Here is a 14,513-nt window from a genome sequence, read left to right as displayed (position 1 = left end):
GTTTGATGATGAACTCTGGTGTTTAGAAAAAAAAAACACGATGTTATGTTTTAATTGCTTTAAGAAATAACCACATGGTAAATCAATTTCTCAAACATCTATTATCCCCTTCATTATTAAATAAAATATTTCAGCCAACAATAATTAATATACCTTGTTGTATCCTATTATCCTCTATTTGTGCAATCATCAATTCTGAGGTTTTCATTTGACACCTGTTATTATAGACCCCAATGGACTTTGTCCAATATGGGGGTTTATGGATTAGGTCTCGTCCGTCCGTCCACAACCATATCTCGGAGATGTGTGGACCGATTTTGTTCATACTTGGCACAAAGACAACACATGATAGTGTTGTTATGCATGATGGAAATTTTTTATTTTCTCTCTTCAAGGAAGATTTTAATGTTTTGATGGAGATTTTGATTATTTTAATTTTTTTGTCATGATTTTAATGATTTTGATGCAATATTTATCTTTTTGCAACAGCTCTGCATGTGACACAAGAGTGCCTGCATTGAATAAATCTTACTTTTTTCAGCATTATTTGTGGAAGTGAAAACTGAGCACGACATTGATGTTCAATTGGACCGACGCGAACCCATTGATGCCGAAGCTCCTTTCCTCAAGAACCATCCCCATGAAGGTTTCTGTCAATGTCTATACATTTTGATTTGAACAGTTTGATGATGAACTCTGGTGTGAAGAAAAAAACAAAACATGACGTTGTTATTTAATTGTTTTAACAAACTAGATGGTATTTATAAAATACTTACCAACAGCCAACTTGGTGCGAGGCAACTGTTCTGTTTTTTTAAGGTTTTTTTTTAGCCACGTCGCAGACGCTGCTCATAGAGTACCATCTGCTGTTGTTGTTCTTGTTCCTCCTCTTGTTCTTCTTCTTGTTGTTCTTGCAAGAAGACAAAACCTCAAAGCTCCACCCATTCTGGGAACCATAGCTCCACCCATTCTGGGAGAGGTTCATATAAACAAATATCCACCATTTTATTAACTCGCATAGCTTTGAGGCCTGTTTTGTAGGCCCATGGTGTCTTCCTCTCTCACACAGTTTTATTTCAAATCAAATTCGATATATCATTTCATTTTTCACAGTCGCTAACATAGTTTTAGACTCGGTTGAAAAAAAACTGGAAGAAAATCCGATGAAAGTTGCCCTTTATAGAACGAAATGAATTCTCAAAGGCCTGTAACTTCAAGTCCATTGAGATTTTTTTTTTTTAAATCGCGGCATGCTCAGTCATACACCGCCCGAAATAACAGACGGGAAAATGCCGAGATATATATATATATTTTAAATCGCGGCATGGTCAGTCATACACCGCCTGAAATAACAGACGGGAAAATGCCGAGATATATTAAAAATTCGTCCATTTGATGACAATCGTCACGATGAAATATTTAATTTATACGTCGTCACAATAATGTGGAGAGAGGAGCATAGCTTCGTTCACGTGTCGCCACACACGGGAAATTGCCGAGATATATTTTTTTTAAATCGCGGCATGGTCAGTCATACACCGCCTGAAATAACAGACGGGAAAATGCCAAGATATATTAAAAATTCGTCGCCACACACGGGAAATTGCCGAGATATATTTTCACTTTGCACAAAAATAACATCAAGTAATCGAATCAATAGGAATGTCCTGTGCCTATAACATCGACGTTATAGGCACAGCTGCATCTAGGCATTGTGTAACATCGACGCGGCTTTTGTTTTAATTAAAACTTTTTGTACTTGTTTTTTGTTGGATCCAATATGGCTGCCAGACCACGTGAGCAATGACATCATAAATTTATATCCTCCAATCTAATTGTTGCATAGATCATGCTCAATAAATTTAAAACTGATCAGACTGATCGTTGCCCCTATCTAATTATGATGTCATAATTACGGCACCAATGACGTCATCGTTATCAATGCAATGAATGATGGAAAAGCCTTTTGATCAATATCAGGCTTCATTAAACTTAAATCAAGCAGGATCTAAGAAACGAATACAAATACAACAAGAGTATATTAACACAAACAGATTATGTACATTAAGCGAGGTAATACAATCAAGCTACCTCCTCTTGTGGCATCTCCTCGATTGTCTGAAGATTTTGCAGAGTGGGCGGCAAGGATACTATCTCTGGCAAACCCTTGATCGGTACCGCACTCCTCTCGGAAATCCCTTCAGGTGACTTTACCTGCGACTCAGGTTCCCAAATTCTATCCACGACCTCCCCACGTGGCGCTAGATGACGAACTGACATGGTGGTCTCGCGACCATCGGCGAAGCAAACATGCGCGTACTCCTCATTCGCCTAGAAGATTCACTTCATCCATGAGCGGCTCATATTTGCTTTGACGTATGGATCGACGTAGCAATACCGGTCCTGGTTCTGACAACCAGGTCGGTAACAAGTGTCCACTAAAACTCTGACGACGAAAGTAGAACGTTCGTTCATGTGGGGTTATGTTAGTAACAGTGCACAATAAATACCGGATAGAATGTAACGCGTCAGGCAGCACTATTTCCCACTGGCTGACCGAAAGATCACGTGACTTGAGTCGCATGGAAACTGCCCGCCAGATTACGCTGTTGTAACGTTCAACGATCCCATTGTCAATTCCCACGTTCGATCCCACGCCTCCTCACTCTCTGCAGACCTGGACAAAATCACAGACTGGGCATACAAGTGGAACATGTCTTTCAATCCTGACAAATCTCACACTCTTACGATGTCTCTCCGAAAAGACCGACTGGACAACCCTCCCATCCACTTTCTGAAAAATCCTCTCCAGGAAGTTCTGTCACTCAAGCTTTTGGGTCTCACTATCTGCCATGATCTTTCCTGGGGAAACCACATTTCAAATCTGGCCTCCAAAGCCAGTCGCCGACTGGGCATCTTCCGTCGTGTGAAGTCCTTCCTTGGCACACCTGAGCTTCTCGCCACATACAAGGCTTTCATCCGCAGCTCAATGGAATACTGCTCTCCCCTCTGGGCTGGTGCTCTTGCCTCACACCTAGCTCGTATTCACGCTGTTGAAACCAAAGCGTTCAGAATCATTGGAATCTCCCGCGATGAAGCTAACTCCAAGGGCCTTTCACTCACTCACCGCAGGCAGGTTGGTGGTCTTTCCGTCTTCTACCGACTCATCTCTGGCCTTGCCCCCCCAGCTCTCTCTGGGCGCTGTCCCCCAAATATTCCTGCAGGTCGCACAAGATCTGCCTGCAACCCTCTTAAGGTTAAACTGCCAAAATCAAGACTCTCTGCTCACCTTCACTCCTTCATTCCTCTTTACTCCCGCCTTTGGAACAAACTCCCTCACTCTCTTCAATCCCACTCCACCCTCCAGGTCTTTAAAACAGCTGTTCACCACCATCTCTTATCTTCCCCCATCCAAAACCAACGAGATGGAAGGGAAGTGGTGTGAGAATGGTGAAGGGTAGGCAGGGACAGAAATACAAGTTTGTGTGGCAAGCGTGCCCGGAGGGTGTGAATGGTGTTGGTGTCCTGTTTTCTGAGGAGTTTATAGACAGTGTGGTGAGTGTGACGAGAGTGAGTGATCGGTTGATGATGGTGAAGATGATGATTGGAAAGCGCTTGGTGAACGTCATCTCGGGATATGCTCCGCAGGTTGGTCGGAGCGATGAAGAGAAGGACATAGTCCGTGGGCTGAGTAGGGTTTACATGCACCCCCCCCCCCCCCCCCCCCCACAACTTAACTTCCCGGGTATGTCCATGTACCCCCCACCTTAGGGGTTAGGAAAAACCATGTTAACAGAAAAATAAACTCATTCCCAAGGTACCGCCCACGCATATTTTGATGTTACCCCCCTGTTTCGGTGATTTCCAAAAATTAGGGGTAGGCGAAATTCAAATGGCCATAACTTTTTACCTAGTCATCCTATGGTTGCATATGACACCTCAAAATGTTTGTCCTGGGACACTCTTTACAATTATATGTGTTATATGCAAATGAGGTCACTAATGATGTCACCAGAGGTCAAACTATGACGTAATTTGGGGGTTGCCCAAAATCCATGACCTTGAAAGTTAAAAATGGCCTGAGGTAGGCAAGAAATTGGTAAAGGAATGTTTTATGATGCCTTTTTAATAGTACATATATCAAGACAGTTTATGGAAAAAACAGCTTCGAAAGATTCCAAGTATTGACTGGTTGGCGGTCGTTTGAATTTAGAGGATGGCCCAAATGGCCCAAACAATGCATGAAGGCAAACTGCAATGTACCTATTTCTTTCAGGCAGCATGGAGCGCCCTGTGAGGAAGAGGAAGTCTGAAGACTGGGTGTGGGTACCTCTCTCACCAGCCATGGCTCCTCAGCAAAGGACTTCTGCGACTCACTGGGACTGACACAATCTGTCAATTTCCCGACCCGGATCTCAGTCAACGGAACATCTTCTCTTCTGGACTTGGTTATGACTAACTTCCCTGAAAATGTCTGCTGCTCTTCTTCTGCTCCGATCGGATCATCTGATCATGTCCTTGTTAAAGTGGACATCTCTCTGACCATCCTCAGGGAGCCTGCTCAGCGTCGACGAGTCTGGCATTTCACTCAGGCCAACTGGCACGGTCTTCAAGCAGCCATCAATCATCTGGACTGGTCTCCCATTTCTACCACCTCTGACATCAACTCATCCTGGGAATTCTTCCAAAGTAAATTGCTCTCTCTCATGCACAGATTTATCCCATCTCGTCTTCAGTTGTCTTACCCTTCCTCCCGTCCATGGTACACGGAATCTTGTGGTGAGGCTGTTGCCCAGAAACAACTTGCCTTCGTCTCCTGGAAAGCAAATCCAACGGAAGGAAATCTCATTTCCTTTCACAAAGCCCGAAACAAGTGTGTGTCCACCCTCAGGAGAGCCAGGAAACAATATCTCTCCGTTCTCAAGACCGAACTCTCTTATCTGTCTCCCTCTTCCAAATCCTGGTGGCGTCTGGTCAAATCCGTTTCTGGTGTTTGTTCCCCCTCCATCCCCTCCCTTACCTCAAACGGCTACACAGCTGACTCCGCACGTGAAAAAGCTGAATGCCTCAACTCTGTGTTTGCCTCTAAATCTTGTGTCCCAAACCCATCCCTCTCTGTACCCACCATACCCAGTCGTACCCTGCTGCTCCTGGACTCCGTGTCCTTTCCTCCTGACAAGGTGGAAAAGTTTCTGTCAACCCTCGACTCTGATTCTGCAACTGGACCCGACGGCATCAGCCCACGGGTCCTAAAATCCTGCTCTGCTGCTCTATCTCACCCTCTCTCTGTTCTCTTCACCCTCTCTTTTGCTCAAGGTCAACTGCCATCTGCTTGGAAATCAGCCAACATCACCGCTTTGCACAAAAAAGGTGCAAAAACAGATCCTAGCAACTACAGACCAATCAGCCTTCTCCCAATTATCAGCAAAGTCATGGAATCCATCATTGCTTCGGATATGAAATCTTTCCTCTTCTCCAATGGCTTGATCTCTGATCATCAATTTGGTTTCAGACCAGGTCACTCTACTCTGGACATGCTGCTTCTGCTGTCTCAACAATGGATGGAGGTCCTCAATGCCAAACAGGAAATTAGAGCTGTCTCCCTCGACATATCACGTGCCTTCGACACCGTCTGGCACCCCGCTCTGCTCACCAAACTCTCCTCCTTTGGTATCCATGGAAATCTCCACGCATGGCTGGCGGACTTCCTCTCTAGTCGTCGTCAACGTGTGGCCCTGAATGGGTTTCTCTCATCTCCTCTTCCTGTTCAGGCTGGAGTTCCCCAAGGCAGTGTTCTGGGCCCCGTGCTTTTTCTGGTCTTCATCAATGATCTCTCTGACTCTCTCGAAAATCCTCTCTATCTCTTTGCTGATGGATCTCATCAATACCTCTCTATCTCATCAACTGAAATCACTCTCTGCCGCTCCATTCCTCTTCCCTCAGATCGGCAGTCTGCTGCCTCCTCACTCTCTGAAGACCTGGACAAAATCACAGACTGGTCAAACAAGTGGAACATGTCTTTCAATCCTGACAAATCTCACACTCTTACTATGTCTCTCCGAAAAGATCGACTGGACAACCCTCCCATCTACTTTCTCAACAATCCTCTCCAAGAAGTTCTGTCGCTCAAGATTTTGGGTCTCACTATCTGCCATGATCTTTCTTGGGAAAACCACATTTCCAAGCTGGCCTCCAAAGCCAGTCGCCGACTGGGCATCCTCCGTCGTGCGAAGTCCTTCCTCGGCACACCTGAGCTCCTCACCACATACAAGGCTTTCATCCGCAGCTCAATGGAATACTGTTCTCCCCTATGGGCCGGTGCTCCTGCCTCACACCTAGCTCGGCTTCACGCTGTTGAAACCAAAGCTTTCAGAATTATTGGAATCTCCCGCGATGAAGCTATCTCTGAAGGCCTTTCACTCACTCACCGCAGGCAGGTAGGTGGTCTTTCTGTCTTCTACCGACTCCTCTCCGGCCTTGCACCCCCAGCTCTCTCTGTGCTCTGTCCCCCAAATATTCCTACAGGTCGCACAAGATCTGCCAGCAACCCTCTGATGGTTAAACTGCCGAAATCTCGGCTCTCTGCTCACCTTCACTCTTTCATTCCTCTTTTCTCCCGCCTCTGGAACAAACTCCCTCACTCCCTTCAATCCCACTCCTCCCTCCAGGTCTTTAAAACAGCTGTTCACCACCATCTCTTATCTTCCCCCATCCAAAACCTTGATCTTTTCTACCCCCGCTAATTCACCCCAGATCCACCTTGTTTGAAATTCCAACTTCTTTCCTGGAAGTCCTGGCAGTGTCCATATGTTTTATACCTCTCCCACCGCCCCCTTCCCACGCCCCCCCCCCCCCCAAAGCCCTCGCCCTCTCTCAGATCTCTCGATGTCTCCATGTCTCTTGGTCCCTGCTCTCAAATGTTGTGTTTGTGTCCTTCCCCCTCTCTCCCCATCTTGTCTACCGCTCCCTATGTTATATGTTTTATGTGTCGGTTTGTCTTTCTGTGTGATTAATGTTCGCTCTTTCACGAGCCTCGACCTTGTATACAAAAAAAAAAAAAAAAAAAAAACAGAAAGACCATGCAGACTCGGAAGATGTAGGCTCGGCAAAGAAGGGTAAAGCTGAAGATGGTCAGGCACCCAGATAATCGATAGAAAACGTTTGTATCATTCACATGAAAGACTCCAAGTGCCAAGACTTTATATTTCTCAAGAATTCGAAAGATCCAGATGCCAGGTTAAAAAGACTTTTGCAAATCAGTGAAAAACGGTTATTTCAACCTTTCGAATCCCCGAATTGAATGGAAGATGTCTGCAGGCAGATTCCATCAACCTACTCCATTTACCACGGGTATCACAGGGACTGTTACCAACGCTTCACGTCTAACTTGAACCGGTTAGTTCCACAGCCAAACGAATCTCTTGACTTGGGGAAAAGACGGGAGTCACGAAGATCATCTACCGAAAAAGATGATGTCTTATTTCAACCAGACTGTGTCTTCTGTAACAAGGTTGGGAAAAAGGCTATAAAAGTACGTGGCGCTTGGACAACTGAACCAACTACAAAATTTGAACGCGGAGGTGGTGAAGCAGTTATTCGGGAGGCCGAAAAGAAACAAGACTCGAAACTTCTTCTGCGCATATCCGGTTTTGACCTTTTTGCATGTGAGACCATGTACCATCGGAGTTGTCGATGTCAGTACATGCAGAGACCTGAGAAGTGGAGAAGTAGCAATCCTAGACACATTGAGCAACAAGCTTCACTTGAGAAAGCACATGAACAATCATTCAATAGAATATGTGAACTGATAAATGAAAAGGTTGTAAAGGAGAAAGATGTGCTCAGGTTGTCCGACTTGAGAAACATATATGTATCTGAACTAGCTAAAACTCCCCCATTCAAATCCAAGTTACAGGGGGGAAAATCTGAAAAACAAATTAGAGAAATGTGACCTGTACAAAGACACATTAGGTTTCTGTCCCATCAGTGATGATGGACGTTTCAAATCTTACCTGGTGTATAATCTCAAGTGTGATGTAGGCACTGCTGTCAAAGCAACATACACACTTCGTTCTGTTGATAGGTCCAGAGAAACGGCTAGAAATTTGCGAAACGATATCCTTGACAAATTTGAAGCTCAGAACAAATGGCTTGGCCACCCACTGTTCAGTCCCTTCCAACCCAAGACATATTGCCCAAAACTCTAGAGAACTTTCTGAAGTGTCTTCTTTCAGGGAATGCAGATGTCGAGTCTGTTAGGGTAAACCGACTAGCTAATTCATTGGGGCAAGACGTATGCAGGGCTGTTACCCATGGTCGGTGGAAACTTCCAAAGTATGTTCTGCTTGGAATGACCCTGCACCATCTATTCCGCAGCGCAGAACTCGTAAAATTGATGAACAAACTTGGACATTCAGAAAACTATTCATTCTTGCTAGAAGTTGAAACTGCAATAGCTGTAGCTGTACAGACAACATCTTCATTACTACCTGTGTCAATCATACGCAACCCGTCCTGTCCTTCTACGTTCCACTCAGATTTTGACAACTATGATGAATTCATAAATGACATTTCTGGTGCAGGGTCCATTCATAGGTCTCATGGGATCATGTTACAAGAGCTGGTGACTGCACCAGGAAAATCCCCAGGCGGGGTTAAGCCTCCAATACCTTCGATCCAGAGGACGGGACAACGTACATTGACGGAACCAATGGATGTCGAGTTAGGTGATTGTTACCTAGGCCGGAGACGAAGCCCTGGCTACGAGGTCGTCGATTCAGATGTAGATGGTGGCAAGGAGGCCTATCAGAACGCAATGGTTAAAAACCTACTTTGGCCCCTTATCCGGCTGCATGCAAGAACAGTTCAGCAGCGTATACCTGGATGGGGTGGGTACATTTCGCTTACTGGGGAGACTCCATGCAACCTGAGTACAGTTGAATATTACCCGGTGATTCCCCACCCTATAACTGATAACAGAACCGTGAAGGAGTGTCTGCGATGCTCGAAAGAGGGAAGCAAGGAGGTTGGCCAGAACTATGTGATAACAACTTTTGACTTAGGTGTGTGTATGAAAGCCTATCCATTGATCTGGAACAGCCCAACATACTATGAAAACCACATAGTAATGATTGGGACGTTCCATCTGGTCTGCGCTTACCTAAAGATGATTGGCAAGATGATGAAAGGTACAGGATTGTCCGACATTCTACTAGAAGCTGGTCTGTCTTCACCAGGATCGATCAGTGGTGTGATATCTGGTAAGAACTACGGACGGTCTATTCACTGTCACAAGGTGTTGGTGGAGTCGTTGGAACGCCTACTGCTCGTACGTTTCCTTGATGGCCGAGGCGAGAAATTGCCCTTTGACGGAAGTCCACAGGAATCAAAGCATCTGATCATGGAACTGATTCAGTCAGTGGGGAGCAAAACTGAAGCAGCAGTTTTGCAGGATACAGTCCTCAGATCTTACATAGAAGACTACCTCAAGTTTCGTGATGGTGTAAGGCAAGGTGAACTTGGCAAAACTGCTAAGCTATGGTTGTCCTACATAGATCGTGTGTGGTTGGCCCTGGCATTACTTGAGGCAGTGAAGACAAATGACTTCGTTCTCTATGGTAAATGTCTTGGCTTGATGCCTGATCTTTTCTTTAGTTTCGATGGTCAGAACTACGCTAGGTACTTGACATTCTTTGCTCTTTTCATCGCAAATATCGAGAGGTCTCATCCTGGAGCAACGGACTTGTTGAAACGGGGGGCAATAAGTGTAGCTTGATCATTCATACCAGGGAATAGATGTGCAGTCGACAAGACTATTGAAGAGACATTCATGAAAAACGCGAAATCCAGCGGAGGGGGTGGAAGTGGAGCAGGGATATCTGGCATCTCGACTAATTATGGGGCGTACCAGAGATGGGCACGGACTTCAAAAGAAAGGGCTGAGTACTTGCAAGCGACCTACAGCATGGCTGACATGGCACCAGATGCAGAGACGGGGAAGAAACACAAGGATGTACGTCATGCTAAAGTGCAGCGCAGTGAAAAGCAGGTGAAACGGACTGTAGAAGCTGTGACAAGTTTCAATAACCCCTTCGAACTTCCGGATGCAGACAAGTTATACTGCCTTTCTTCTGGTGCACCCGCCATCTCTGACGTTGAACGGGACATTCTGCGTGCAGAATCCGCAGGAGCAGACCGGAAGAAAAACTTTATAGAGGAACGGCTGAAGACACATGAGAATTTCTTCGAGCCGATCAAAAGACTAAAGTTGAAAACAATGGAAGATATGAACAAGGCTGTGCTAGTTAAATCCTCCACAAATAAAACCGTTGAGTATAAGCAGCAGGGAAGCATCGCATTTCAACTGCTAGTTCAGTCCCAAAAGCTTCCTGGAGCAAAACTCGACCTGCGGGAGCTACTGACCTATCCTGTAACACCAGTGCCATTGAGTCTAGCAGGAACACATGGATATATGGCAAAGACAGATAAGTCTAAGGGACTTGCCTATCTTGTAAAGGATTTGGACGAGGACTGTTCATCTGCACCTCCTGATATCAAAGACAGTCTGGTTATCGAGGACGGAAATGCTTGTTTCTATTACATGAGGGAAATACCAAACACTTTTGGGGAAATAGCTCAGAAGGTTTTCAAGTCTCTAACAACAAAGCATGATGTTTTCTTCAGCACAGACATGCACAGGCCAGATTCAGTCAAGTCAGCAGAACGACAGAGGCGGGGTTGTGGAGATAAGCTCATCGTAAGCGGTGAAAAAACAAGAAGACCAAAAGACTGGGGAGTTTTCCTAACCAATGATGAAAACAAAGAACAACTGATCAGAATCCTATTGTCCACTTGGAGTGGTGGTGAATTCACAAGCTCACTAAAGGATCGGAGTGTTACCATTGTTGTAGAAGGGAGGGCATACCGTCTAACATCTGATGGGGAAACCACTTCAGTAGAGGAGCTTGTTGGTCTCAAGTCAACTCAGGAAGAAACAGACTCGCGGATCATTCTGTACTGTCTGTACGCTAAGGAAGTCGGGTACAAATGTGTGCGGGTTCGCAGTCCAGACAGCGATATCTTCTTCATCTTGTTGTTCCATGTTAGTCGATTAGAGGGGATCAGAATACTGTTCGAAACAGGGAAAGGCAATGCGAAACGTTGCTTGGACATGAACAAAATCGCAGAATCCGTTTCACCTGTTTTACGATCAGTATTACTTGGCCTTCATGCTTTCAGTGGCTGCGACAGCACGAGTGCTTTCAAGGGGAAAGGGAAAATCAAAGCGATAAAACTTCTCCAAAAGAGTATCAATTTTCAGGAGGCTTTCTGTCGAGTTGGTGAAAGTTGGGAAGTGGACAATGACGTCCAGCACATGCTGGAGGAATTCACTTGTGCACTGTATGGGAAACCAAACGTCAAAACTGTAAATGAACTGAGGTACCTTCTACTACAGGCTAAGTGTGCCACTGGAGGCACCCTGGATCCCAAGAAGTCGTTCGACATGGGTTCCTTGCCCCCATGCAAAAGCTGCATGCTACCTGCATGCTACCAACAGCATGCCGAACGTGCGAATTATCAAGTTGCCATATGGAGGCGAGCTCACATCCCAAATCCTGATATGCCGAATCCAATTCATGTACATGGATGGATAGACGAAAGTGGGACCCTGCAGCCAAAATGGACAGATCATGACATTTTGCCAGCCAAACTGGTGGATATCCTTGAACAGAAACTGGAGAGTGAGAACAGTGATGATGAGGAGGAGGATGGAGATGATAACAATGACCAAGGCGATTGTTACGTATTCGGCCCTAATGATGATTGTTATGATTACTGTTGATTCAAAGTATCCTAGATATTATGCTTATGATGACTTATGGGAAAGGGTTGGTGTGGGTAGAAGAATTAAAAGCCCTCCTGGTGAAATGTGGCCGGAAATCCGGATCGAGACCGGAAGCGGTGGAGCGGAGAAAAGGGGTGGAGCGAAGAGAAAACGGGGGGACGTGTTCTGATTGCCGCTCCCGACCGAGCAGTGAAACGTGTTCGGATTGCAGCTCCCGACGGAGCAGCGAGACGTGTTCTGATTGCCGCTCCCGACCGAGCAGTGAAACGTGCTCGGATTGCAGCTCCCGACGGAGCAGTGAGACGTGTTCTGATTGCCGCTCCCGACCGAGCAGTGAAACGTGTTCGGATTGCAGCTCCCGACTGAGCAGTGAGTGAGAAAGCCGACCGCCATTTTCGCCACGCGCACCACCGGCCATGACCGGGTTGTTGCAGCGCATCGACCAGGCGTTACTCTCCGGCGACGGCTGTGGGAGGGTTATTGAGGAGACTCGCGGATTGAACCGCAACCGGGTACGTACCCGAAATCATCTTTGGGAAGTTTCCCATTCTACCGCCATCGTGCTGGGGATTGGACCACGTGACCTGCGGGTTGGTTCGATCGTCTCCGCTTCCACTGATTGGAACCGGACATTGATTCCACGTGCTGGAGCGAATCGACATCGCCTTGGAGGAGTACAGAGACATTGGGGAAAGGGCCGTGAGTTTGGGGGTTAAGGGACTCAATAAGGTGGTACCACCTGTAGATATGAATTATAGGGTGAAGTGCTGTATTAATTGGGTCGTGATTCCTGTGCGGGATCTATAACATATGGTGTTTGAAGTGTTATAATATATTGTGTGTTTGAAGTGTTATAATATATTGTGGTTTGTTCGTATCCCTTGGTGTGGACTCGTTGCTTGATTGGCGGGTTTTCACCCAAGGACAACACATCTTTCTGCCGGGGACTCAATAGGGGAGGACCCCGTAACAGCGATGAAATGTCATCTTCAAGTGAAGAGAGCGGAAGTGAGAGCGACGATGATTAAGTTCTGTCATTAAACTGAAGTGAAGTTGGTTGAACCACAATCAATGTCACATCTTACAGGTTAGCTTTTATTTGGGGCATAGAATTCACTCGGGGAATGCTGTAACTTGGATCTGAATGGTGACATAATTTCTTAAATAACTGTAATAATTTTTTGGGTTGGTTTTGTGATTATTGCGAACTGGCAAATGACTTTCCTTGAAAGAAAATTATGCACCCAGTTGACCTTTGACCTTGATAATCTGACCTTGAATGTCAGATTATAGCCAGTTTTGGAATATTATGTAATGATACCACCTTTGAACCCATTTAGCAAATCTTTGTCATCAAAACCAAGTATTGATGCTTTGGAGGTTGAAAGAACAAATTTTGGTCATTTTTCGAATTCGTCCTCTAAATTCAAACGACCGCCAACCAGTCAATACCTGGAATTTTTCGAAGCTGTTTTTTCCATAAACTGTCTTGATATATGTACGATCAAAAAGGCATAATAAAACATTCCTTTACCAATTTCTTGCCTACCTCAGGTCATTTTTACCTTTCAAGGTCATGGATTTTGGGCAACCCCCAAATTACGTCATAGTTTGACCTCTGGTGACCTCATTAGTGACCTCATTTGCATATAACACATCATTGTAAAGAGTGTCCCAGGACAAACATTTTGAGGGGTCATATGCAACCATAGGATGACTGGGTAAAAAGTTATGGCCATTTGAATTTCGCCTACCCCTAATTTTCGGAAATCACCGACACAGGGGGGAAACATCAAAATATGCGTGGGAGGTACCTTGGGAATGAGGTTTTTTTTTTCCTGTTAACATGGTTTTTCCTAACCCCTAGGGTGGGGGGTACATGGACATACCCGGGAAGTTAAGTTGTGGGGGGGGGGGGGGTGCATGTAAACCCTACTCAGCCCACGGACTAACAAGTTCTGGTGTGCGATAGAGAAGCTGATGGAAAACGTGAAAGATGAGGAAGTTGTTGTGGTAGGAGGAGACCTAAATGGACATGTGGGAAGGAGTATGGACGGTTTTGAGGGAGTTCATGGGGGTTACGGATATGGTGTGAGAAATGGAGAAGGTGAAAGGATTTTGGAGTTTGCTGATGGAGCTGATTTGTTGATTTGTAATACTCAGTTCCAGAAAGGGGATAATAAGCTTGTTACATCCACGTCAGGTGGGTCGACGACAACTGTTGACTACCTGATGGTGCGTAGGCGATATAGGGGGCACCTCCGGGACACAAAGGTGATCCCGGGGAGGAGGCTGTTTCACAGCACCACTTGATTATCTGCGACATAAGGGTGAAAGGTGCGAGGAGAGTTCGGCGGGTGAAGTACCAACCGAGAATGAAGGTGTGGAGGTTGAAAGAGGTGACAGTAAGGGAGGCATTAAAAGAGAGGCTGAGTCAGGTAGAGAATGATGTGGTTGAGCTTGAACGTGGTTGGATGTCAATGAAAGATAGTCTGTTGGGAGCCGTTGGTGAGGTATGTGGATGGACAAAAGGACCACCGAGGCACTCGGAAACATGGTGGTGGGATGATGAAGTTGGAAAGAGGATTGATGAGAAGAGGAAGAAGTTCAAGGAATGGCAGAAGGCGAAGGATACGGGAGCAGAAAAAGCAGAGCATGAAAGTTATAA

At 45.7% G+C, this 14,513-nt stretch overlaps 2 protein-coding genes across 2 annotated transcripts in view; both read left to right on the top strand.

The window, feature by feature from the left end:
* The window catches only part of LOC137427342 (uncharacterized), a 147,928-nt gene that overhangs the window by 120,740 nt on the left and 12,675 nt on the right, over positions 1-14,513 (top strand). Inside the window, exon 7 of the mRNA XM_068116781.2 lies at positions 542-646. Within this exon, the coding sequence (XP_067972882.2) occupies positions 542-646 (105 nt within the window). The remainder of the gene's footprint in view (positions 1-541; positions 647-14,513) is intronic.
* LOC144891988 (uncharacterized) lies at positions 9,830-12,901 on the top strand. The gene is made up of 2 exons (XM_078777128.1): positions 9,830-12,544; positions 12,769-12,901. The coding sequence occupies exon 1, from the start codon at positions 9,830-9,832 to the stop codon at positions 11,840-11,842; it is 2,013 nt and encodes a 670-aa protein (XP_078633254.1). The 3' UTR covers positions 11,843-12,544; positions 12,769-12,901.

The sequence above is a fragment of the Myxine glutinosa genome, chromosome 5 (genome assembly GCF_964187855.1).
Source record: "Myxine glutinosa chromosome 5, kmMyxGlut1.1, whole genome shotgun sequence".
Lineage (NCBI taxonomy): Eukaryota > Metazoa > Chordata > Myxini > Myxiniformes > Myxinidae > Myxine > Myxine glutinosa.
Note: the sequence above shows the minus strand (reverse complement) of the source record. Positions and strands in the feature narration are given on the sequence as shown.

What these genes read in the sequence shown, in the direction of transcription:
- LOC144891988 (XM_078777128.1), top strand. Translation starts at nt 9,830, where the DNA reads ATGAAAAACGCGAAATCCAGCGGAGGGGGTGGAAGTGGAGCAGGGATA.